Source organism: Pongo abelii, chromosome 20 (genome assembly GCF_028885655.2).
Source record: "Pongo abelii isolate AG06213 chromosome 20, NHGRI_mPonAbe1-v2.0_pri, whole genome shotgun sequence".
Taxonomy (NCBI): domain Eukaryota; kingdom Metazoa; phylum Chordata; class Mammalia; order Primates; family Hominidae; genus Pongo; species Pongo abelii.
In genome coordinates, this window is record NC_072005.2 from 14,473,722 (window position 1) to 14,499,710 (window position 25,989).

The window sequence follows — 25,989 nt, forward strand, 5'->3', positions numbered from 1 at the left end:
ATTTTTAGTAGAGACGGGGTTTCACCGTGTTAGCCAGGATAGTCTCGATCTCCTGACCTCGTGATCCGCCCGCCTCTGCTTCCCAAAGTGCTGGGATTACAGGCGTGAGCCACCGCACCTGGCCCCCTCTTTTTTCTTTGTTGAGAGGGAATCTTGCTCTGTCGCTCAGGCTGTAGTGCAATGGCATGACCTCCGCTCACTGCAATCTCCGCCTCTCGGGTTCAAGCGATTCTCCTGCCTCACCCTCCCGAGTAGCTGGGATTACAGGCGTGCGCCACCACGCTCAGCTAATTTTATATTTTTTAGTAGAGACGGGTTTCACCATATTGGCTAGGCTGGTCCCGAACTCCTGACCTCCAGAGATCCACCCACCACCCACCTTGGCCTCCTAAAGGGCTGGGATTACAGGTGTGAGCCACGGCACCCAACCGTTTTTTTTTTTCTTTTTTTCTTTTTTTCGACAGGGTCTCGCTCTGTCATCCAGGCTGGAGTGCAGGGGCGTCATGATTGCTCCCCACAGTGATGCATTCTCGGCCTCTTGAGCTCAAGCGATCCTCCCGCCTCAGCCTCCTGGTGGCTGGGACTACAGGCGTGCGCCACCATGCCCGGCTGGATGGGTTCTGGATCAGCATGATTCTCCTCCTTCTCTCTTTCTGTTGTTAATATCCCCCAAAGAGTTGCTCAGAGGAAAAAATAAGAGAGAAAACATCGCGCCCTGGTTTCTGGGACGACTGAAACCACGCAGAGCCACGCGTAACCAAGGTACCCGCAGCCCACGGCGCTTCCTCGGGTCCCAAAGGGCGCCAATGGGCAGGCACCGCCGCCAGGGAGCGCTCCCTGCCAGAGCCCCGGATACCAAGGTTTGGCTCCCTCGCCTGGTTTCCAAAGGAGTGAGGGTCCGACGGCGGCCATGAACAAAGCTGCACGCTCTGCAGACCCCGGAGATCCGCTAGAAATTCCGCAGAGGCCTCCATTCTCCGCTTGGGCACGAGTCTGCATTTATGGAGCACCATCTGCATGCAGCAACCCCGAAAAAGTAGGCGGTGCCCATTTTACAGCGGGGAAAACTGAGACTCAGAGGCCACAGGGGTCTCCAGGATGAACAGCGAGTTGGGATTCAAACCTCTTTTAATAACAATAACGATAATGGAGGCCGGGCGCGGTGGCTTAGGCCTGTGTAATCCCAGCACTTTGGGAGACCGAGGCGGGCGGATCACCTGAGATCAGGAGTTCGAGGCCAGCCTGGCCAACATGATGAAACCCCGTCTCTACTAAAAATACAAAAATTAGCCGGGCATGGTGGTGGGCACCTGTAATCCCAGCTACTCAGGAGGCTGAGGCAGAAGAATCGCTTGAACCCGGGAGGCGGAGGCTGCAGTGAGCCGAGATCGCGCCACTGCACTCCAGCATGGGCAACAGAGCGAAACTCCGTCCAAAAATAGCAAAACAACAAACAAACAATTACGATAACATTAAAAGTGACAGCAGCTAACACTTATGGAGCGTCTAGTGTGTTCTCAGCTCTTGGCCTGCACTGTCTCATTGAATTTTACCAACACCTAGGAGGTGAGCGCATCATTCCCATTTCACAGATGAGGTGCCCGGAAGGGTTTGGCTTCCCCAAGGCGTAAAGCGTTGGGATTTGAATGCAGATCTGCCCAGAGCTTGTCTCCAGGTAACGGGGAAACTTCCTTGCCCTTGAATAGGGGACCACAGATGCAGGCGTCCCGAGCTTGCAAATGCACCGGGGTGGGGTGGGGTGGGGGGTTATTCTGTTTGTTTTTTTCAGGGGTCCCGGGAGGCCCAAAGGCCTCCGCCGCCCTCGGCTTGAACGCGGGGAACCGTTCTCCTCGGGTTCCCGCGCGCTCCAATGGGGGACCCCTCGGCAGCGTGCGGTCGTCGCGAGACCCGGAAAGAGGAAAGGTGGGGAGCCGATGGGTTGCTCCGGGCTCGGGAGACCGAGGGGGCGGACGGGCTGGACCCCGCAGCCCCGGGGGCCTCTGGGAACCCCTCCCCCCTCGGCCCCGCCCCCTCCCCGGGCGCCGACCTCCGGGGTCACGTGACCAGGCCCGGCGGCCGCTGGGGCCGGAGGGCGCGGCGCGGGGACGCGGCGGCCTGGCCAGGCGAGGCGGGAGCCTAGCAGGCCGGAGCGGGCCGCGCGCCGGGGAGGGTCGCTCCGCGCCCGCCCCCTCCCCGCCACGCCTGGGGCGCACGCGCGCTCCTCTTGCCGCCCCTCCCTCCGCGCGGGGACCCCTGGCGGGCGGCAGGAGGACATGGCCAGCGACGCCGTGCAGGTAGGCGCACCTGCGTCTGGAGTCCCGGGGCGATCGGACGGCGCCGGCGGACGCCGCCCGCGCGCTGCCGGGGGAGCCCTCCAGCCCCCCGAACGGGACTCGGGCGGCGATGGCGAGGGCGGGGGCCTCCGGAGCGCCCAGCGCCCCCTCCCTGGGCCGGGACTGTGGAGCCAGCGAGGCCCCCTTCTCGGCAGGTGGCGATGTGGACGGGTCTGGTTTGGGGGCGATCCCGGAGGCAACCCCTGCTGCACCCTCAAACTCGGCCTCTCCCGGAGAACTAGAAGGGGCGCGGCGGATGCTCTACTTCGGGTGTCTGTGGCTGGCTGGGAGTCCCGGTGCCTCTCGTCCGCTCCCAAACTCATCCCCCTCCCCAGGGTTGGGTACCCGGCAGGTGCCGCTCCATCTGGGGCAGGTGCCTGGCGCAGTGCCCCGGGAGGGGAGGAGGCCGCTGGGCCCGGCCCGTGCCCTTCCCCCGCATAACAAAGCTCCAGCCACCCCCGCCTCTAGACAGCTTTATGATGTTCCAGACACCACCCAGATTGGCACCTGTTGGCGGAAGTACCAGAGTCACTGCATTAGGTCGGGGGACTGGGGACCCCCACTCCCACCCTTGGGCTGTCAGGTGGAACCTTCTCCCGGGTGGGGAGTGTCTCAGTCAACAGGCCAGGGATGCTCCCATATATAGAATCCTACTTTTTGGCATGGTGGCTGGGCACGGCTGGGTCACCCCCACCCTGCTAACACACACACGTGACTGGCACCAGCCTCCTGCCCAGCCAGATTCCCCTTGTGCCACCTGGTGGGTACCACTGACCTGGACTCATCTTCCCCGTCTGTGACAAGCACGGCTAGGGTGACTGCCAACCTTCTTTGGTTCAAGTGACCCAAATCTGAGAAATGTCTGTGCCTCGGTGCCCCCATTAGCACCTCACCATCCAGTTCATTGTCCTGTGGTTGTTGTGTAACGGGGTTCTCGTCTCCTTCTGCACCTGTCCCCAGCCCCTTTGTGTCTCCCCGGTAACCCCCGGTCCCTCCCGCCTCCCCAGTCCTGCTGATGGCCTGCCGGCCTTGCCGAGGAGCTGGGCGTATCTGGTGTTGCCGATCACACAAGGTCAGACCTCAGGGCCGGGATGGGCCGGGGTCCCTGCCTCTACCCCCGGCCCAGGGAGGGCTGTGTAGGAATCCCCTGGCGCATGCATGCGCTTGGCGCATCCCACACATGACCCAGACAGGCTGTGATTCCTGCAATGAGGCTGGACCCACGCCCTGGTCCCCCCTTCCCATCTCCTCCCCAGTCTCTTCCCCCCTCCTGGTCATCCCTCTCTCGTGGTTGCTTGGGCCTGCCGCCCTGTCCCTCTATCTGTCCCAACGTGTGCCTGTCTGTTCTGTGTCCTGCAAACGGATGTCCTGTCCAGATTCCGGAAACGCCCAAGGCATTGAAATCTCCGGATGTGGGGGTCTAGGTCCCCGGCTGCTCTGGCAAGATGGGGATTATGGGAGGCAGGTCCTCTGGGTCTGAGGTCTCCGCTCCATGGTGGGCAGCCGAGGAGCAGGGGTTCTCCATAGGCCAGGCCAGGGCCCTGAGTCCTGGGTTTGCCTTGCTGGCCCTCAGGTGACCCCTGTGCCCTGGGTAGAAGTGAGTCACTCAGGGGAGGAGAACCCAGGAGCCCAGCCTCCCTCCCTCTGTGCATTACAGACCTCAGCTGCTGAAGGTGGGGCCGAGGGAGGCCACCTCTCCTCTCTGCCTGGACTTCCCCAGTTGAGCTGGCCCCGCTCTTGGCTGTGTCCTCCCTCTGCCTGCTGGGGATGGGGTGGGGCCTTCTGAGCGAGGGTGGTATTTGGTGAGCCTGGGCTTAAATTCCAGCGCTGATACTTCCTCGCTGTGTGTCCTGGGCCCAGTGCCTTCGCCTCTCTGAGCCTGGGTTCTGACCTAGGAAAAATGGGACTAAGAGGGTGTTCATGGGAGAGAGAGAGACCCAGACCTCGCCAGCACTTGGCAGGCAGGGCTGCTATGAACTCGTTACTGGTAAGCGTCCTGGTCAGCAGCTCAGGGTGTGAATCTGTGTCCTTATTGATTGATTTACTTATTTATATTTATTTATTTTAGGGGAGAGAGTCTTGCTCTGTCACCCAGGCTGGAGTGCAGTGGTGTGATCCTATGTCACCGCAGCCTCGATTTCCGATTTCCGGGGCTCAAGTGATCTTCCTGCCTCAGCCTCCCAAGTAGCTGGGACAAAAGGCACAGACCAACATGCCTGGCTAATTCCTTTTACTTTTGTAGAGACAGGGTCTCGCTCTGTTACCCAAGCTGGAATGCAGTGGCGAGATTCTTGTTCACTGCAGCCTCAAACACCTGATCTACAGGACTACAGGCACGCACCACCATACCTGGCTAATTTTTTTTTTTCCTTTTTTTTAAAAATTGAGACTGGGGTCTCACTCTGTCACCCAGGCTGGAGTGCAGCGGCATGATCTCTGCCTCCTAGACTCAAGCCGTTCTCCCACCCCAGCCTCCTGAGTAGCTGGGACTACAGGTGCACACCACCACGCCCGGCTAATTTTTGTATTTTTAGTAGAGTCAGGGTTTTGCTGTGTTGCCCAGGCTGGTCTTGAAGTCTTGAGCTCAAAGTAACCTGCCCTCCTAGGCCTCCCAAAGTGCTGGGATTACAGGTATGAGCCACTGCGCCCAGCCTTTCTTTTTTTCTTTTCCTTTTTTTTTTTTTTGTGATGGAGTCTCGCTCTGTCACCCAGGCTGGAGTGCAGTGGCTTGATCTCGGCTTACTGCGAGCTCTGCCTCCTGGGTTCACGCCATTCTCCTGCCTCAGCCTCCCAAGTAGCTGGGACTACAGGCGCCCGCCACCACGCCCGGCTGATTTTTTTGTATTTTTAGTAGAGACAGGGTTTCACCTTGTTAGCCAGGATGGTCTTGATCTCCTGACCTCGTGATCTGCCTGCCTCGGCCTCTCAAAATGCTGGGATTATAGGCGTGAGCCACTGCGCCCGGCCTCTTTTTTTCTTTTTTGAGACAAAGCCTGGCTCTGTTGGCCAGGCTGAAGTGCGGTGACGTGATCTCGGCTCACTGGAACCTCTGCCTCCTGGGCTCAAGCCAGCTTCCCACCTCAGGCTCCCAAGTAGTTGAGACTACAGGCACATGCCATCACACCTGGCTAATTCTTACATTTTTTGTAGAGATGGGGTCTCACCGTTATTGCCCAGGCTGGTCTCAAACTCCTGAGCTCAAGCAGTCCTTCGGCCTTGGCCTCCTAAAGTGCTAGGATCACAGGCAGAGCCACCACACCTGGCCAATGCTTTTTTTATTTTTTGTAGAGATTTTTGTAGGTCTTGCTCTGTTGCCCAGACTGATCTCCAATTCCTGACCTCAAACACTGCTCCTGCCTCAGCCTCCCAAAGCGCTGGGATTACAGATGTGAACCACCACACCTGGCCAAATCTATGACCCTTAACCATAGGCTTCTCAGCCTTAGCACTACTGACATTCAGGGCTGGGTCATTCTTTGCAGTAGAGGCTGTCCTGTGCACTGCAGGGCGTTAAGTGGCATCCCTGGCCTCACCCTGGTAGAAGCCACCTCCCTACCCACAGTCATGACAACCAAAAATGTTTCTGGATGTTGCCACATGTCCCCGGGTATGGGGAGAAAATCTCCCCTCCATGGAAAACTGTTACTGGCCAGGCACAGTGCCTCACACTTGTAATCCCAGAACTTTGGGAGGCCGAGGCTGGCTGATCGCTTGAAGTCAGGAGTTCCAGACCAGCCTGGCCAACGTGTGAAACCCCGTCTCTACTAAAAATACAAAACATTAGCTGGGCGCGGTGGCACGTGCCTGTAGTCCCAACTACTCAGGAGGCTGAGGCAGGGGAATTGCTTGAACCCGGAAGGTGGAAATTGCAGTGAGCCAAGATTGCACCACTCCACTCCAGCCTAGGCGAAAGAGCAAGACTCTGTCTCAAACAAACAAACCAAACATACTACTGTGACTTCCTTGAGCCTCAGTTTCCTCACCTGTGAAGTTGGGAGATTCTTGGCAGCTACTCAAGATTAGTAGGGAGGGGCTGGGAAGATGGTGGGAGTGATACACTTGGTCTATGGCATTCCTCCCTGGGGGCAGCTGCTCTTGAGATCAGTCACGAGCCAAGGATAACATTCCTTGTCTGTGAAATGGATGCTCCCAGCTGAAGGAGATAACCCCAGGGGGCCATTTCCTAGCAAGCATTTGGAATCTGGGTGCTCTTGTTTTAAATCTAGGCCCTGCCCACGGGGCAGTGACTCACACCTGTAATCCCGTACTTTTGGAGGCTGAGGCAGGAGGATTACTTGAGGCCAAGAGTTTGAGATCAGCCTGGGCAACATAGTGAGACCCCATGTCTATGAAAAATACAAAAATTAGTCAGGTGTGGTGGCGTATGCCTGTAGTCCCAGCTGCTCGGGAGGCTGAGCTGGGAGGACTGTTTGAGCCCAGGAGGTAGACACTGCAGGGAGCCATGATCACACCACTGCACTCCAGCCTGGGCAACAGAGTAAGACCCTGTCTCAAATAAAAAGAAAAAAGTTACATGAGATATTCAACTTTACTGTAAAGTAGCTTTGTGTTAGACGTTTTTGCCCAACTGTAGGCTTGGGTAAGTGTTCTGAGCACATTTAAGGCAGGCCAGGGTGAGCTATGATGTTTGGTAGGTAAGGTGTATTAAATGCATTTTTGACTTATGATATTTTCAACTTATGATGAGCTTATCAGGAAGTAATGCCATCATAAGTTGTTCTTGAACGTTACTGTGTGCTTAGCAAGTGGTTTTGTAGGCTGCTGATTTGGGGCATTCTTTTTTTTTTTTTTTTTTTTTGAGACAGAGTTTTACTCTGTCGCCCAGGCTGGAGTGCAGTGGTGTGATCTCTACTCACTGCAATCTCCACCTCCTGGGTTCAAGCAATTCTCATGCCTCAGCCTCCCAAGCAGCTGGGATTACAAGCACGTGCTACCATGCCTGGCTAATTTTCATATTTTTAGTAGAGATGGGGTTTCATTATGTTGGCCAGGCTGGGCTCGAACTCCTGACCTCAAGTGATTTGCCTCGCTCATCCTCCCAAAGTGCTGGGATTACAGATGTGAGCCACCACGCCCGGTGTGATTTTGGAAATTGGAAATTCTTTTTTTTTTTTTTGAGACGGAGTTTCGCTCTGGCGTGCAATGGCACGATCTTGGCTCACCTCAACCTCTGCCTCCTGGGTTCAAGTGATTCTGCTTCAGCCTCCCGAGTAGCTGGGATTATAGGCATGTACCACCATACCCGGCTAATTTTTTATTTTTTATTTTATTTTTATTTTTTTTTTTAGTAGAGATGGGGTTTCTCCATGTTGGTCAGGCTGATCTCGAACTCCTGACCTCAGGTGATCCGCCCACCTCGGCCTCCCAAAATGCTGGGATTATAGGCATGAGGCACCGTGCCCGGCCTGGTTTTGGAAATTCTTATCCCAGTCCCCCAGTGCTGTCCCCTAATTGTGTTGGCCTGAGGGAGTGCCACTGGGCTGGCTGGGACCCTGGGCCTCTCAGCTATGGTCAATAACAGTTGGCGACTGGACTGAGAGGAAGCAGGAAGTTGGGACGGCCGGTCTGCAGGAAAGGGGCCTCGCCTCTGAAGAAGTGGCTGTTCTGACCCTGAAGGGGAAGCCGGGGACAAGGGGTCACTTGGACGTATGCAGGTAGTCGCAGGGCAGGAGGTCTGTGGGAGCATGGATGCGCTGCAGGGGCCTCGGGGAGCGTGCATACGTGTGTAAGCATGTGCACACGCATGAGCATGTGGGCCGTGCCCTCTCGGGCAGGTGGGAGTGTGTCTTGTATGGGTTCTAGAGCGAAGCTCATAAGCACTTGTATGTGTTTGCAAATAAGTGCATATGTGGTAGGCATGGGGATGGGTACACTGTGAGCCCATTTTCCAGGCACACACCTGCAGGTGTAGAAGTGTGCACCTGTGTGTGGATCTTTGTTTCATCCACACACACAGGCATGGGAGTGTGCACACATGTGAGCCTGTGTTGCAGGCACACACCGGCAGCCATAACAGTGTGCAAACACAGGCCAGGCGCAGTAGCTCATGCCTGTAATCCTAGCACTTTGGGAGGCTGAGGGGGGTGGATCACCTGAGGTCAGGAGTTCGAGACCAGCCTGGCCAACATGGTGAAACCCTGTCTCTACTAAAAATACAAAAATTAGCTGGGCATGGTGGTGCATGCCTGTAATCCCAGCTACTCGGGAGGCTGAGGCAAAGAATTGCTTGAACCTGGGAGGCGGAGGTTGCAGTGAGCCGGGATCGCACCAGTGCACTCCAGCCTGGGCAACACAAAGGGAGACTCTGTCTCAAAAAAAAAAAAAAAGAAAGAGAAAGTGTGCAAACATTTGTGAGCCTGTGTTCTGTGCATATCCACATATGTATTTGAAAGTATGTGCACACTCAAGTCAGCCCCCCAGAGCCTGCATCCCCTCATGGATACACCATGAGTGTGTGAATGTACAAACTGCCTACACCTTGAACATTCTCTAGGGACAGGGAGCAAGGACTGTCCCTGGGTCTCATCTAGAGGAACAGGCTTGGCCCTAGAGGTGGCTGAAGGGAAGGTCCCTTAGATGCCCTGGAGTTGGCCCCGCGCGAGGGGTGCTGGGAGTTGACAGGAAAGAGGAAGTGGCGGCCGAGAGGCCCTGGTGGGGCTGAGGCTCAGGAAGAGGGCGGGGCCCTCAGCCCGGACCCAGGATGGCGGAGGCCAATAACCCCTCGGAGCAGGAGCTGGAGGTGGGGTCCAGGGTCCCTGTGGGGGCAGGCAGAAGGGGACCCCAAGTGGCACAGGCCAGTAGTCCTTCCCCGGGTACCTCTCAGTTTGGGAACAAGGAGAGGAGATGGGGTGCTGGCCTCAGAGTTCTCTGTTTGGAGGATGAGACTCTCCAGGGCCCTTCGGGGCTCCCAGGTTGGGGAGAGACAGACGGAAGGAGACTGGGCTCTGCTCTTTAGGGTCCCAGTTGTTGAAGATAGAGAAGAGCAGATGAGGGTCTTCAAGACCCCATAGTTTGGGGGTAGAGCAGAGAGAAGACTTGGCCTGCCCTTGGGATACCCTAGTTTTGGGGTATAGCCAAGGAAAGATGAGGCCTGCCCTTGGGATGCCATAGTTTCAGGGTACAAGTGAGGGAAGATGGGGCCTGTCCTCAGGACCCTGTAGTTTTAGGGGTACAGCAGAGAGAAGACAGGGCCTGCCCTTGGACCCTCTTAGTTTCGGGGAGCAGCAGAGAAAAGAAGGAATCTTCCCTTGGGACCCTCTAGTTTGGGGGAGGCAGCAGAAGGGAGACAGATCTTATTCTTGAGACCCACTTAATGTGGAGGATGCTGTGGTGGTAGGGGTGACAAGGCCCTGCTCTTGAGACCTCCCAGTTTGGGGAGGTCAGGAAGCAGTGGCAAGGCCTCGTCACCTTCCAGTTTTGGGAGTCAGAGGAGGTAGAGCAGGCCCTGTCTTGGGAGCCCCAATCCAGGGCAGAGGCTGGGCCAGGCTGGCTGCATGTGGTCTGCACCCGGAGTCCTCCTAGCTCCACTGACCCGGCTCTGTCCTCCGCAGAGTGAGCCTCACAGCTGGTCCCTGCTAGAGCAGCTGGGCCTGGCCGGGGCAGACCTGGCGGCCCCCGGGGTACAGCAGCAGCTGGAGCTGGAGCGGGAACGGCTGCGGCGGGAAATCCGCAAGGAGCTGAAGCTGAAGGAGGGTGCTGAGAACCTGCGGCGGGCCACCACTGACCTGGGCCGCAGCCTGGGCCCCGTGGAGCTGCTGCTGCGGGGCTCCTCGCGCCGCCTCGACCTGCTGCACCAGCAGCTGCAGGAGCTGCACGCCCACGTGGTGCTTCCCGACCCGGCGGCCACCCACGGTGAGCTGGGATGCCTCTGGGGATGCGGGACTCCAGGGGTTCCGCTGCTCACTGGCTCACCCATGGTCTCCAGAGCCAGGTTAACCCATCTCCACGGACACCCAGGGAGATGCATGCCATGACCCACGTAGCCACCAACACCCAGAGAGGTGCATACAGCCACACCAGCACCCGGTAACACTCAGGACCGTGCATGCTGTCACATGAATACCTCTAGACACAGCCACGCCAACACCCAGGCAACATTCAAGGATGTGTACGCAGTCACACAAACACCTAAAAAAACAGCCACACCAACACACAGGCAACACCCAAGGGTGCACATACTGTCACACAAATACCTCCAGACACAGCCACGCCAACACCCAGGCAACACTCAAGGATGTGCACACTGTCACACGAATACCCAGAAACTCCCACAGTTACATGGATGATACCCAAAGACTGTTTATTTTTGTTTTTGTTTTGAGACAGGGTCTTGCCTTGTCACCCAGGCTGGAGTACAGTGGTGTGATCAAAGCTCACTACAGCCTCAATTTCCTGGGCTCAAACAATCCTCCTACCTCAGCCTTCCAAGCAGCTGGGACTATAGGCATACACCACCATGCCTGGCTAATTTAATTTAATTTTTTTTTTTTTTTTGTAGAAACAGGGTCTTGGTATGCTGCCGGGGCTTGGCTAGAACTCCTGGCTTCAAGTGATCCTCCTGCTTTGGCCTCCCAAATGCTGGGAATACAGGTGTGAGCCATTGCACACAGCCTGTTTTTTAATTTAAAAAATTTTTATTGCTTTTACATTTTTTTTCTTTTTGAGATGGAGTCTTGCTGTGTCGCCCAGGCTGGAGAGCAGTGGTGCAATCTCAGCTCACTGCAACCTCCACCTCCCAGGTTCAAGTGATTCTCCTGCCTCAGCCTCCTGAGTAGCTGGGACTACAGGCTTGCACCACCACGCCCGGCTAATGTTTGTATTTTTAGTACAGATGGGATTTCACCATGTTGGTTTCAAACCACCAGGCTGGTTTCAAACTCCTGACCTCAACTGATCCACCCACCTCAGGTGATCTGCCTCCCAAAATGCTGGGATTACAGGTGTGAGCCACCTCACCCAGCGGTTTAAAATTTTTTGGGGGGGGGAAGGAGGGGGAAGGACGGACTTTCGCTCTTGTCACCCAGGCTGAAGTGCAATAGCACGATCTCAGCTCACTGCAACCTCCACCTCCCAGGTTCAAGCGATTCTCCTGCCCCAGCCTCCCAAGTAGCTGGGATTATAGGCATGAGCCACCACGCCTGGCTAATTTTTGCATTTTTAGTAGAGATGGGGTTTTGCCATGTTGGCCAGGGTGGTCTTTAACTCCTGACCTCAAGTAATCCGCCTGCCTCGGCCTCCCAAAGCGTTGGGATTATAGGCGTGAGCCACTGCGCCCGGCCTCAGTCATTTCTGCACCCAGGGTCCCCTCGAGCATCACCTCACTCTCCAGAGACTCACGCAGACACATGCATCCGGATGTGCCAACACCCGGAGACTCAGTCATACCAACCTGGAAATCTGAACTCACAGTTGTAGCAACAGTCAGAGATGTACGCAGAGCATCTCCCAACACCCACAATCTCAGACAGTCATTCTAACACATGGCGTCTCACAGAGTTACACTAACACCTAGGGAAACACACACTCAGCCATGCCAACACCCTGCAGCTCACAGATGGCACCACTCCCACACCCACAGGCTCACACAAGCCGTGTACGAAGTTACTCACGGGCCTCCCAAATGCAGTGGACCCAGCACCAAGGACACACTAACACGCCTGGGTGCTCGCCTGCACTCATTCATCCTGGGTCCTGCCCCAGCCCCGAGGGGTTTCCCTGGGAGGGTGGGTGGGTAGACTGCTGGGCCCTGGTGTCCCCCTGCCTGCCTGTCTGCTGGCCCCCAGCTGCCCCTCCCCCATGCCCCAGGGGCGATGCCCAGGCTGGGCTGAGGATGAAGCCTCCCAGGCAGACCAAGGTGACGATGCGTGGTGACTCTTTCCCACCTGTCGCCTCCAGATGGCCCCCAGTCCCCTGGTGCGGGCGGCCCCACCTGCTCGGCCACCAACCTGAGCCGCGTGGCGGGCCTGGAGAAGCAGTTGGCCATTGAGCTGAAGGTGAAGCAGGGGGCGGAGAACATGATCCAGACCTACAGCAATGGCAGCACCAAGGTGAGGCAGCACGCGCACACACACACCGTGTGCACACACCACACCTGCATGCGTACAGTCCACCCACATGTGTGCACACGCCCACTCGAATGTGCACCCACACCTGCGCATGCACACCCCACACGTGCACACCCACCTGCATGTGTACACACCTGTCCGCGTGTACACACACCCACTCGAGTGTGCACCCACACCTGTATGTGCACACACTCACTGGCATATACTCCCACATCTGTACATGCACACACCTACCTGCGTGCATACACGCTCACCCACGTGTGTACATACCCATACAAATGTGTACACATACATGCATACACCCACCACACGTACACACACCTGCATGTGTACACACCCTTGAACGTGCACACACAGCTACACGTGCATGCATACTTGCACACACCCACATGTGCGTATACCAGCATGTGTACATACACCCATGTGCACACACACCTGCACATGCTCACACACCTGCACCTGCAGACACATTTGCAGTGCACACGCACATGTACACACCCACCCGTGTATCTGCACACACACCGCACATGTATGCACATGCCTGCATACACATTTGCAGTGCACACGCACATGTACACACCCACACGTACACACCCACCTGTGTATCTGCACACACGCTGCACATGTATGCACACGCCTGTGAGCAGATCACAGGCTGGGGGCATAGGGTGCAGCCTACAGCTGCCCCCATGGGAGGCTGGGAGCCTTTGGATTGGGGACATACTGGCTGATGGGTGTAACTTGGTGTCAGGACTAAGGCACAGGCAGCTCATGGGGGCATATGGGAAGCATGACTATGGGTGATGTCAGACAGACATGTGGCAAATTGTCTCCCCTCCTCCCACAGTCCCCTGCAGAGCCTCAGGCCCATCCACAGTCAGGGCAACATGCAGCCTCTCACTGCTGATGGTGTGTCCTGTTACAAGCACACACACAGTCATGTCAATACCTTCACACTCACACACCATCATAACATCTAGACACACACACACACATGCTGTCATGACATCTAGAGACACACAGTGGTAACAACATCTAGCAACACATGGAGAATCCCACCACAGCCACATCTGGACACACACACACACTCTTAAATTCATACCCAGAGACTGGTGCACACGGACGCACAGATACACACACATCCCCCGTCCTGCCAATCAGTCCCAGGAACACACAGGTCTCCATCAGCACCCAGAAATTCTGACACCACAAGCACAGGCCGACCTACAGCTAGAGGATTAATGTCCAGACCCACAGGCTGGTGTGCGCATGTCCTTCTACGTGAATGTCACATGGGAGGACAGACTGCATGGATTTTTTTTAATGACACTATTTTATTTATTTTTTGAGACAGAGTCTCACTCTGTCGCCCAGGATGGAGTGCAGTGGTGTGATCTCGGCTCACTACAACCTCCGCCTCCTGGGTTCAAGCGATTCTCATGCCTCAGCGTCCCAAGTACCTGGGATTACAGTCATGTACCACCACGCCCCGTTAATTTTTGTATTTTTAGTAGAGATGGGGTTTCACCGTATTGGCCAGGCGAGTCTCGAACTCCTGACCTCGGGTGATCTGCCCACCTCGGCCTCCCAAAGTGCTGGGATTACAGATGTGAGCCACCTCGCCTGGCCTAGCATTATTTTATTTATTTAATTTATTTTTATTTTTATTGAGATAGGGGTCTATGTTGCCCAGGCTGGACTCGAACTCCTGGGCTCAAGCATTCCTCCTGCCTTGGCCTCCCAAAGTGCTGGGATTACGGCTGTGAGCCACTGCGCCCCATTTATCAATTGGTGGACATTTGGTTGTTTCCACCTTTTTAGTGATTGTGAATAGTTTTGCTGTGAACACCTATGTACAAGTATTTGAACACCATTCTATGAAAATTTAAAACCTAGATCAATTGTATATCTTTTACATGTATCTGAGCAGTATACAGAAAAAGAATAAGAGTTTCTCACCCCCTAAGAATTTCTGCCCCCCCTCCGCCCCGGGGTGATACTGACCCAGTGAAAATGAATAGAGTAGGCCGGGAGCGGATCTCAGCACTTTTGGGAGGCTGAGGCGGGCAGATCACTTGAAGTCAGGAGTTCAAGACCAGTGAGGCCAACATGGTGAAACCCCAACTCTACTAAAAAAATACAAAAATTAGCCGGGCGTGGTGGCACATGCCTGTAATCCCAGCTACTCGGGAGGCTGAGGCAGGAGAATCGCTTGTACCTGGGAGGCAGAGGTTGCAGTGAGCTGAGATCACACCACTGCACTCCAGCCTGAGCGACAGAGCGAAATTTTGTCTCAAAAAAAAAAAAAAAAAAGCTGGGCGTGGTGGCGGGCGCCTGTAATCCCAGCTGCTCAGGAGGCTGAGGACTCCTTGGACTACATCAGGAATGCATGGAAGTACATTTATTTACTTATTTATTTATTTTGAGACAGGGTCTCGCTTTGTTGCCCAGGCTGGAGGGCAGTGATGCAATCTCAGCTCAATGCAGCCTCCAACTCCTGGGCTTCAGTGATCTTCCTGCCTCAGCCCCCTGAGTAGCTAGGACCACAGGTGCACACCACCACGCCCAGCTAATTTTTGCATTTTTTTGTGGAGACAAGGTCTTGCCACGTTGCCCAGGCTGGTCTTTAACTCCTGAGCTCAGCAGTCCACCCACCTCAGCCTCCCAAAGTGCGGGGATTACAGGCGTGAGCCACCGTGCCTGGCCTGCAAATGCGTGTTGTTACATCCACATGTGAACACTCTGCCACCATCACCTAGGACCTGCATGGTGTGGCTAGACCCCAACCACTTAGCCTTCCTCTCTCAGACTGTCTCTGCCTCCAGGACCGGAAGCTGCTGCTGACAGCCCAGCAGATGTTGCAGGACAGTAAGACCAAGATTGACATCATCCGCATGCAACTCCGCCGGGCGCTGCAGGCCGGCCAGCTGGAGAACCAGGCAGCCCCGGATGAGACCCAAGGTGAGTCCCTTGCTTCCAGGCAGCTTAGCCTGCATCTCGCCTTGCAAGGCTCAGCCTCCCGCTGTATAATGAGTCCCTTTCTGGGGCACGGAGGTGGGTCCTGTGACCCAGTGTGAGACTTCAACACATTCCTGACCCTCTCTGGGCCAGAGCTTCCCATTTTGTCCCATGCAAAGTTTGGATTACATCAGGGGTTGGTAAATTACCACCTTCAGACCAAATCTATCCATTGTCTTTTTTTGTCAATAAAGTTTTATTGGTACCCAGCCACGCCCATTCATTTACTATGTTTTTGACTGCCTGACTATTCTGAATAATGACCCTGGCACTTGGTCACAGAGAGTCAGACACTCACAGTCACACTGTGTCCACATGTGTCACTCACCTGGACACCAATAACACAGACACAGTTCCAAGGAAGTTGATAGTCACAGGCATGTTGCCTTATAAACATAATCTCGGCTGGGTGCAGTGGCTGACGCCTGTAATCCCAGCACTTTGGAAACCGAGGCGGGCGGATCATTTGAGGTCAGGAGTTCGAGATCAGCCTGGCCAACATGATGAAACCCTGTCTCTACTAAAAATGCAAAAATCAGCTGGGCGTGGTGGCATGCAGCTGTAGTCCCAGCTACTTAGGAGGCTGAGGCAGGAGAATCACTTGAACCCGGGAGGCGGAGGTTGCAGTAAGCCAAGGTCATCCCATTGCACTCCAGCCTGGGCAACAGAGTGAGACTCTGTCTCAAAAAAACACACAGAAAAAACACACAGTCTCACTGTCACCCCTAGACCTGATACCACATGGCACTTTATCAGTCACTGGGACTTTTAGGAATGAAGTCATCCAGTCACCCATCCTTGCAACAACACCCAGAGACAAGGGAATGTGTGATCCTATCATCACACATAGTCACTGCGAAGCCCATGTGGATATCCACAGTACAGGCACACGATCACGTACACTGTCGCACTGACACACACTGCAAGGACACACCTTTTTTTTTTTTTTTTTGAGACAGAGTCTCGCTCTGTTGCCCAGGCTGGAATGCAGTGGCACAATCTCTGCTCACTGCAACCTCTGCCTCCCGGGTTCATGCCATTCTCCTGCCTCAGCCTCCTGAGTAGCTGGGACTATAGGCGCCTGCCACCACGCCTGGCTAAATTTTGTATTTTTTTTTGAGGCGGAGTCTTGCTCTGTCACCCAGGCTGGAGTGCAGTGGTGCGATCTCGGCTCACTGAAAGCTCCGCCTCCCGGGTTCATGCCATTCTCCTGCCTCAGCCTCCCAAGTAGCTGGGACTATGAGCGCCTGCCAGCACATCTGGCTAATTTTTTTGTATTTTTAATAGAGACGGGGTTTCACCATGTTAGCCAGGATGGTCTCGATCTCCTGATCTCATGATCCGCCTGCCTTGGCCTCCCGAAGTGCTGGGATTACAGGCTTGAGCCACCAGGCTCGGCCAATTTTTTGTATTTTTAGTAGAGACGGGGTTTCACCATGTTAGCCAGGATGGTCTCGATCTCCTGACCTCGTGATCTGCCCGCCTTGGCCTCCCAAAGTGCTGGGATTACAGGTGTGAGCCACTGTGCCCGGCCGACACACTTTTTTTGTTTAGACAGGGTCTCGCTCTGTTGCCCAGGCTAGAATGCAGTGGCGCGATCATAACTCACTGCAGGCTTGACCTTCTGGGCTCAAGCAATCCTGCTGAGTAGCTGGGACCATAGGCATGTGCCACCACACCCAGCTTATTAAAAGAAATTTATTTATTTTTTTTATTAAGTATTTATTGATCATTCTTGGGTGTTTCTCAGAGAGGGGGATATGGCAGGGTCATAGGATAATAGTGGAGAGAAGGTCAGCAGATAAACACATGAACAAAGAAATTTTTTTTTGTAGAGACTAGGTCTTGCCCAGGCTGGTCTCAAACTCCTGGCCTCAAGTGATCCTCCTGCCTTACCCTCCCAAAGTGTTGAGATTATAGGCGTGAGCCACTATGCCTGGCCTGTGCCCCTTTTGTTGACCCTGTGCTTGGGCATAAATGCATTTGTGTCTGTGACTGTGTTTCTCTGCCCCTATAATGGTGTCCCTGTGCCCAAGATGACAGGGCTGTGTCTGTGTAACAGAGTCTGACTCATGACAGTGTCTCTATGTGGCAGGGTGACTGCATCTTTGTGACAGAGTATATGTTCCTCTGGTGATAGTGTGCCTACGCTGGTGACAAAGTGGTAATGCCATGTGTCCCTGTGGGCGACAGTGTGACAGTGCCTGCCTTACTCTCCTTGGGCTGCCATAACAAAGTCCCATAGGCTGAGTGGCTTAAACAACAGACATTTATGTTTTTCACAGTTCTGGAGACTGGCAGTCCCAGATCAGGGTACCGGCGTGGTCGGTTCCTGGTGAGGGCGCTCCTCCTGGCTTACAGATGGCTCCCTTCTTACTGCGCCCTCACACGGAGAGAGAGCCTTAGTGTCTCTTCCTCTTCTTATTTTTCATTTTTAGTTTTTTGAGACAGGGTCTTGGTCTGTCACCCAGGCTGGAGTGCAGTGGCGTGATCACAGCTCACTGCAGCCTCGACTTTCTGGGCTCAAGTGGTCTTCCTGGTTCAGCCTTCTGAGTAGCTGGGACTACAGGCACATGCCACCACGCCTGGCTACTTTATTTTTTATTTTTAGTAGAGACAAGGTCTCTCTATGGTGCCCAGGCTGGTCTCAAACTCCTGGCCTCAGGTGATGCTCCTGCCTCAGCCTCCTAAAGTGCTGGGATTGCAGGCGTGGACCACTGCACCCAGCTTCTTCCTCCGATAAGGGTGCTAATCCCATCATGATGGCCCTCCCTCCATGACCTCCTCTAACCCTAATTACCTCCCAAAGGCACTTGGAGAAGTCCAAGTGCCATCCCAGTGGGGATTAGGGGTTCAACATAGGAATTTGGTAGGAGACAAACATTGAGTCTCTTAACAGTGTCTTTGTGACTGACACCATCTGTGTGAATGTAGTATGCTGTGGTTGTCCAAATGTCCATGAGTGTCACCGTGCCTGGTTGACTGTGTAACCTGGTGACTGTTCATTGGGGAATGAGGGTGTGTCAACATGGGTATGACAGTATTTTTTTTTTTTTTTTTTAATGACATAGAGTCTCACTCTGTCACCCAGGCTGGAGAGCAATGGCGCCATCTCGGCTTACTGCAACCACCGCCTCCTGGGTTCAAGTGATTCTCCTGCCTCAGCCTCCTGAGTAGCTGGGATTACAGGCATGCATCACCGTGCCCGGCTAATTTTTGTATTTTTAGTAGAGACAGGGTTTCACTATGTTGGCCAGGCTGGTCTCAAACTCCTGACCTCAAGTAATCCACCTGCCTTGGCCTCCAAAAGTGCTGAGATTACAGGCCTGAGCCACCATGCTTGGCCTATGATTTATATGTTCCTGTCTGGGTGACAGCCCCTGGGTGACAGTGTCTGAATCTAGATAATGTGGCTGTCCCTGGGGGCCACAATGTGCCTGTGTCTGTCCCTGTGCAAATCCCTGGAGGTGAAGAGGGACCGTGACAATGTGTCTGTCGGTAAGCCTGGGGTGACAGTGTGCCTGTGTGTCATTGCTCAGATTGTCCCCTGTAACAGGGTAACTTTTTCCCTAGGACTGGCCCTGTGAGTGATGGTGTTTGGGTAAAAGAGTCTGGGTGGAAGTGTGGCTGTCTGCAGGTGACAGTGCGACAGTGTCACTGTGCCTGCCCCTTGGATGAAGCGTGATGCATCTTCATGATGGTTTGTCTGTGGCCTGTGCCTGTTCCTGCGAATGGTGTGTCTGCGACTAGGTTGGTGGGGCGCTGCAGGCTAGCCTCAATGCCCTGTATTCCACGCTCACAGGGAGTCCTGACCTGGGGGCTGTGGAGCTGCGCATCGAAGAGCTGCGGCACCACTTCCGAGTGGAGCACGCGGTGGCCGAGGGTGCCAAGAACGTACTGCGCCTGCTCAGTGCTGCCAAGGCCCCGGACCGCAAGGCAGTCAGCGAGGTGAGGGGCGGAGCTTTCATTAAAGGCGGGACTTTAGCAAGGGGCGGTGCTTCAGCAAGCGGCGGGGACTTCGCCAGGAACAGCCATGGTGAGGGGTGGAGTCTCAAAGGGGGTGTGACCTTCATAAGGGGTGGGGCCTCAGCCAGGGTAGACTACTGCGAGGGTCAGGGCGTCAGGCAGGAACAGTGCCACCGTGAGGAGCGGGGCCTCAGCGAGGGGGCATGGTTTCAGGCAGGAATGGCCCTCGGTGAGGGGAGGGGCCTCTCCAAGGGGCGGGGCCTGGTTTTCCCAGGGGTAGGACCAAGTTGGTTTGAGGTTTAGCCCTCTAGGGAGGAGCTCAGTGCGAGACTCAGCCTGGGGGTGGGGCCTAGGCCTGCACTTGGGAAGGGGCAAGCCTGGTCCGGCCCCCAGCCCCACACTTCCCAACGCAGGCCCAGGAGAAATTGACAGAATCCAACCAGAAGCTGGGGCTGCTGCGGGAAGCTCTGGAGCGGAGACTTGGGGAGCTGCCCGCCGACCACCCCAAGGGGCGGCTGCTGCGAGAAGAGCTCGCTGCGGCCTCGTCTGCCGCCTTCAGCGCCCGCCTGGCCGGGCCCTTTCCCGCCACGCACTACAGCACCCTGTGCAAGCCCGCGCCGCTCACAGGTGGACCTGAGACCTGCCCCACCCCCGCAGCCCTGGGCCTCCTCCTCTCATTTCCCCATTCCTGTGGTCCCCGACTTCAATCTCCACTCTCCCCAACCCTGGACTCGCATCCCACTGTCTCCTCCCCTCCTTTGCCCTCTGATTCTGGGCTCTTGCCCCCTCCCCACACCTCAGTTTCTCCATCTCTCTTTACCTGGCCCAGTATTTTTCTCCCAGCCCTTGTCCCCCAACCCCACCTCAGCCTCACAACGCTCAGCCATGAGCCTCCTACCCGCCTGCTGCAGACCAACCAGCCAGCCCCACCTTCCACAGACCCCTCAGCTATCTACCCCTCCAGACCAGCCCCACCGTAGACCCCTAGCCCATCTCAGACCTCAGATTGTCCACCGAGTCCTCCCCTAGAACCCCTAGTCCTACCCTGTTCCTGCTTGCCTGGGCCCACGGCCTGTACCCTGAGCCTCTCTTCTGCCCATAAACTCCCGCATCCGAGCCCCTCCCAGAAGGACTGCTTGTCTCATATTCTCCTATCCCAGCACGGACATCCCGGCCTCATGCCCCGTGCTCCATTCTGGTTGTCCCTCACTGGCTCCCACTTGTACCATGGCTGCGTCTGGATGTGTCCCCTCCCCTCTGTGGTCCCCTCCGCTCAGCCTGCCCCAGAAGTGGCCCCCTGCTGAGCTTTCCCCTCCTGCAGGGACCCTGGAGGTACGCGTGGTGGGCTGCAGAGACCTCCCAGAGACCATCCCCTGGAACCCTACGCCCCCCGTGGGGGGACCTGGGACCCCAGACAGCCGCCCCCCATTCCTGAGCCGCCCAGCCCGGGGCCTTTACAGCCGAAGCGGAAGCCTCAGTGGCCGGAGCAGCCTCAAAGCAGAAGCCGAGAACACCAGTGAGTGGGCATCGTGGGCCCTGAGAAACAAGGTGGCATTGGGGACCTGGAATGCCCCATATTTGTAAACCTTTAAAAAATAAGCCAGGGGTCGGATGTGGTGGTTCACGCATGTAATCCCAGCACTTTGGGAAGCCAAGGTGGATGGATCACTTGAGGTCAGGAATTTGAGACCAGCCTGGCCAACATGGTGAAACACTGTCTCTACTTAAAAATACAACTTAGCTGGGCATGGTGGTGCACACCTGTAATCCCAGCTGTTTGGGAGGCTTAGGCAGGAGAATTACTTAAACCCGGGAGGTGGAAATTGCAGTGAGCCATGATTGTGCCATTGCCCTCCAGCCTGGGTGACAGAGTGAGACTCTGCCTCAAAAGAGAACGAAAACAACAACAAAAACTAAAACAAAAAAACAGGCCAGGTGCAGCAGTTCATTCCTGTAATCCCAGCACTTTGGGAGGCTGAGACAGGAGGATCACTTGAGGCCAGGAGTTTGAGACCAGCCTAGGCAACATAGCAAGACCCTGTCTATACAAAAAATAAAATGTAAAAATTAGCCAGATGTGGTGGCCCGCACCTGTAGTCCTATCTATTCTAGAGGTGGGAGGATCACTTGAGCCCAGGAGCTCCAGGCTGCAGTGAGCTATCATTGAACCATTTCACTCCAGCCTAGATGACAGAGAGACTTGTTTCTAAATTAAAAAAAAAAAAAAAAAAAAATTCAAGTTTATTTAGATTAAAAAAAAGGCTGGGCGTGGTGGCTCACGCCTGTAATCCCAGCACTTGGGGAGGCCGAGGTGGGTGGATCATGAGGTCAGGAGTTCAAGACCAGCCTGGCCAGCATGGTGAAACCCCATCTCTACAAAAAATACAAAAAAATTAGCCAGGCGTGGTGGTGGGCGCCTGTAATCCCAGCTACTCGGGAGGCTGAGGCAGAGAATTGCTTGGCAGGAGGCGGAGGCTGCAGTGAGCCGAGATTGTGCCACCGTACTCCAGCCTGTGCGACAGAGCAAGATTCCATCTTAAAATAATAATAATAATAATAATAATAATAATAATAATAAATAAATAAAACAAATTTAAAAAGAAAGGAAAACCAAACAAGAAACCAATATATCATACTCATTAGGATGACTAATACTATTTTAAAAACCCAACAAAACAAACAGAAAATAACAAGTGTTGGTGAGGATGTGGAGAGAAATCAGAACCTTTGTGCACTGTTGGTGGGAATGTAAAATGGTGCAGCCCTATGGAAAATATATTGGCATGGCCAGGTGCAGTGGCTCACACCTGTAATCCCAGCACTTTGGGAGGCTGAGGGGGGGGCAGATCACCTGAGGTCAGGAGTTCGAGACCAGCCTGGCCATCATGGCAAAACCCCATCTCTACTAAAAATACAAAAATTAGCTGGGCATGGTGGTGTGTGTCTGTAATCCCAGCTACTCAGAAGGCTGAGGCAGGAAAATCGCTTGAACCCAGGAGGCAGAAGTTGCAGTGAGCTGAGATCGAGCCACAGGACTCCAGCCTGGGCGACAGAGCGAGACTCTGAAAGAAAGAGAGAGAGAGGGAGGGAGGGAGGAAGGAAGGAATATTGGCAGTTCCTGAAACAATTAAAAACAGAGTAAGCAGGCCAGGCGCAATGGCTCACACCTGTAATCCCACCACTTTGGGAGGTCAAGGTAGGTGGATCACCTGAGGTCAGAAGTTCAAGACCAGCCTGGCCATCATGGTGAAACCCCATTTCTACTAAAAATACAAAAATTAACCGGACTTGGTGGTGGTGCACGCCTGTAGTCCCAGCTACTCTGGAGGCTGAGGCAGGAGAATTGCTTGAATCCGGGAGGCAGAGGTTGGAGTGAGCAGAGATCATGCTAGTGCACTCCAGCCTGGGTGACAGAATGAGACTCCATCTCACAAAAAAAAAAAAAAAAAAAAAAAAAAAACCAAGAGTAACCATATGATCCAAAGCTACTTCTGGGCATATCCCCAAAAGAATTAAAAACAGGGCCTCGGACATTCCATAATGTGTACATATTTCAAAACAACATGTTGTACATGATAAATATATATAATTTTTATTTGTCAGTTTTAAAAATAGTGATAGAAAAATATTTTTAAAAAATAAAAGGGTCTCAGAGATATTTGTATACCTGTGTTCATAGCAGCATTATGAAGGCCAAAAATGGAAGCAACCCAGATCCACCAATAGATGAATGGATAAACAAAACGTGGGCCAGCCGTACGATGGAACATTGCTCAGATTTAAAAAGGAAAAAAATCCCGCCAGGCGTAGTGGCTCATGCCTGTAATCCCGGCACTTTGGGAGGCCGAGGCAGGTGGATCACTTGAGCTCAGGAGTTCGAGACCAGCCTGGGCAACATGGTGAATCCCCATCTCTATTAAAAATACAAAAATTAGCCGGGTGTGGTGGCACATGCCTGTAATCACAGTTACTCGCGAGGCTGAGGTAGGAAAATCGCTTGAGCCCAGGAGGCAGGCGTTGCAGTCAGCCAAGATCATGCCACCGCACTCCAGCCTGGGTGACAGAGTGAGACACTGTCTCAAAAAAAAAAAAAAAAAAAAAAAAAAAAAAAGGGAAAGGTATCCTGTCTCATCCTGCAACACGGATGAATCTTGAGGACATTAGTCTAAGTGAAATAAGCCAGTCCCCAAAAGACAAATATTGTATGATTCCAGTTATATGAGGTTCCTAGAGTAGTTAGATTCATAGAGACAGAAAGTAGAATGATGGATGCCAGGGGGTAGAGGGAGGGGGAATGGGGAGTTTAGTATTTAATGTGGACAGAGTTTCAGTTTTGTAAGGTGAAAGTTCTGGAGATGGATGGTGGTAATGGTTGCACAGCAATGTGAATGTACTTAATGCCACTGAACTGGACACTTAAAAGTGATTATGATGGTAAATTTTATGTTATATGTATTTTACCATAATTTTTTTTTTTCTTGAGGCAGAGTCTCGCTCTGCTGCCCAGGCTGAAGTGCAGTGGCACCATCTCAGCTCACTGCAACCTCTGCCTCCTCGGTTCGAGCGATTCTCTTGCCTCAGCCAACCCAAGTAGCTGGGATTACAGGCGTGCGCCACCACGCCCGGCTAATTTTTGTATTTTTATGGAGACAGGGTTTCACCATGTTGGCCATAATTTTTTTAAAAGAAAATTTGATTCGTAATCTCGTGGCTAAAAAAGGAAAAAGAAAATTAATACGTATGTACAAAAAAAAAAGGGAGTGTGGAGAAGAGTAACAGGAGAGCAGACACCCATATTACCACCACCTGTGTTAGGAAATAGAATATGGCAGCCAGGTGCCACGGCTCATGCCTGGAATCCCAGCATTTTGGGATTTGCAGGAGGATCACTTGAACCCAGGAGTTAGAGACCAGCCTGGGCAACATAGCAAGACCTTGTCTTTACAGATAATTTAAAAATTGGGGCACATGGCCAGGCACGGTGGCTCACGCCTGTAATCCCAGCACTTTGGGAGGCCGAGGCGGGCAGATCACAAGATCAGGAGATCGATATCATCCTGGCTAACACGGTGAAACCCCATCTCTACTAAAAATACAAACAATTAGCCGGGCATGGTGGTGGGCGCCTGTAGTCCCAGCTACTCAGGAGGCTGAGGCAGGAGAATGGCGTGAACCTGGGAGGCAGAGCTTGCAGTGAGTTGAGATCACACCACTGCACTCCAGCCTGGGCGACAGAACAAGACTGTGTCTCAAAAAAAAAAAAAAAAAAAAAAATTGGGGGTACATGTCATCAGGCCCTCCTGAGTCTGTCACAGAAAAAAAACTAAAGGGAAAAAAAGAGAAGACAAACCAACCAAAAATTAACCAGGCGTGGGCATGGTGGCTTGTGCCCGCGGTCCCAGCTACGTGGGAGGCTGAAGTGGGAGGATTGCTTGAGTGCAGGAGGTCAAGGCTCCAGTGAGCTGTGATTGCACCACTGCATTCCAGCCTGGGCAACTGAGCGAGACCCCATCTTTAAAAAAAAAAAAAATGGAAAAGAAATAGAATATTTCTAACTCTCCAGAAGCCCCCTCTTGTCTCCTCCCCAAGTCCAGCTCCTTCCTCTGCCATAGAGGTGGCTACTCTCCTGACTTTTATCATTTCCTTGCTATAATTCGTAGTTGTAGAACCCCATGTTTGCATCCCCAAAAACTTTAGTTTAATTTTGCCTGGTATTAGAACTTTATATTGACAGGCTCATACAGACTGTATTGTATCACATGGCTTCTTTCATTCAACATTGTTTCGGGGCTAGGCATAGTGGCTCATGACTGTAATCCCAGCACTTTGGGAGGCTGAGGTGGAGGGATTGCTTGAGCCAAGGAATTTGAGCCCAGCTTGGGCAACGTGGTGAAACCCCATCGTACAAAAAAATGCAAAAAACCAAACCAAACCAAAAAAAGCATTGTTTCATTGTTTTGGTAGACTCATCCATTTTGTTGTGAGAAGCTATAGTTAATTCATATTTATTCCTGCTTAGTAATCCATTATGTTAGACTGAGCCATATCAAATTGCCTCTTTCTGAAAGCAAAAAAAATAGTTAAATATCAGCAATTTCGTACTTCAGCTACTAAGACTGTATAGCAGTTTTAAAATATTAATTCTCCTGTTAATGGACTGTGGGATGCCTCTATTTTGGACTGTTACATACACTTTCTATAAATGCATCTCCTGATGTATACCCCACATGCATTTTGCTAGGGTAAATCCTTAGGAGTGGCCGGGTGCGGTGGCTCACGCCTGTCATCCCAGCATTTTGGGAGGCCAAGGCCAGTGATCACTTGAGGTCAGGAGTTCAAGACCATCCTGGCCAATGTGGCAAAACCCCATCTCTACTAAAAACACAAAAATTAGCTGGGCATGGTGGTGTGCACCTGTCGTCTGAGCTACTTTGGAAGCTGAGGCACGAGAATTGCTTGAACCCAGAAGGTGGAAGTTGCAGTGAGCCGAGATTGCGCCACTGCACTCCAGCCTGGGTGACAGAGAGAGACTCTGGCTCAAAAAATAAATGAATAAATAAATCCTTAGGAGTATGTTGCTGGGACTT

At 53.5% G+C, this 25,989-nt stretch overlaps 1 protein-coding gene across 2 annotated transcripts in view; it reads left to right on the top strand.

Annotated features, from left to right (window-relative positions):
* The first annotated feature begins 2,076 nt into the window (after positions 1–2,076).
* The window catches only part of PKN1 (protein kinase N1), a 38,890-nt gene continuing 14,977 nt past the window's right edge, over positions 2,077–25,989 (top strand). The window contains exons 1-7 of one of the 2 annotated variants that reach the window (XM_002828795.6): positions 2,077–2,294; positions 9,905–10,205; positions 12,249–12,400; positions 15,244–15,379; positions 19,239–19,384; positions 19,816–20,029; positions 20,724–20,918. In XM_002828795.6, coding sequence (XP_002828841.4) covers positions 2,274–2,294; positions 9,905–10,205; positions 12,249–12,400; positions 15,244–15,379; positions 19,239–19,384; positions 19,816–20,029; positions 20,724–20,918 — 1,165 coding nt within the window. In that variant the 5' untranslated portion in view covers positions 2,077–2,273. Of the gene's footprint in view, positions 2,295–3,298; positions 3,406–9,904; positions 10,206–12,248; positions 12,401–15,243; positions 15,380–19,238; positions 19,385–19,815; positions 20,030–20,723; positions 20,919–25,989 lie in introns of those variants that run through there. The other variant, XM_063719320.1, reaches the window with a different exon arrangement.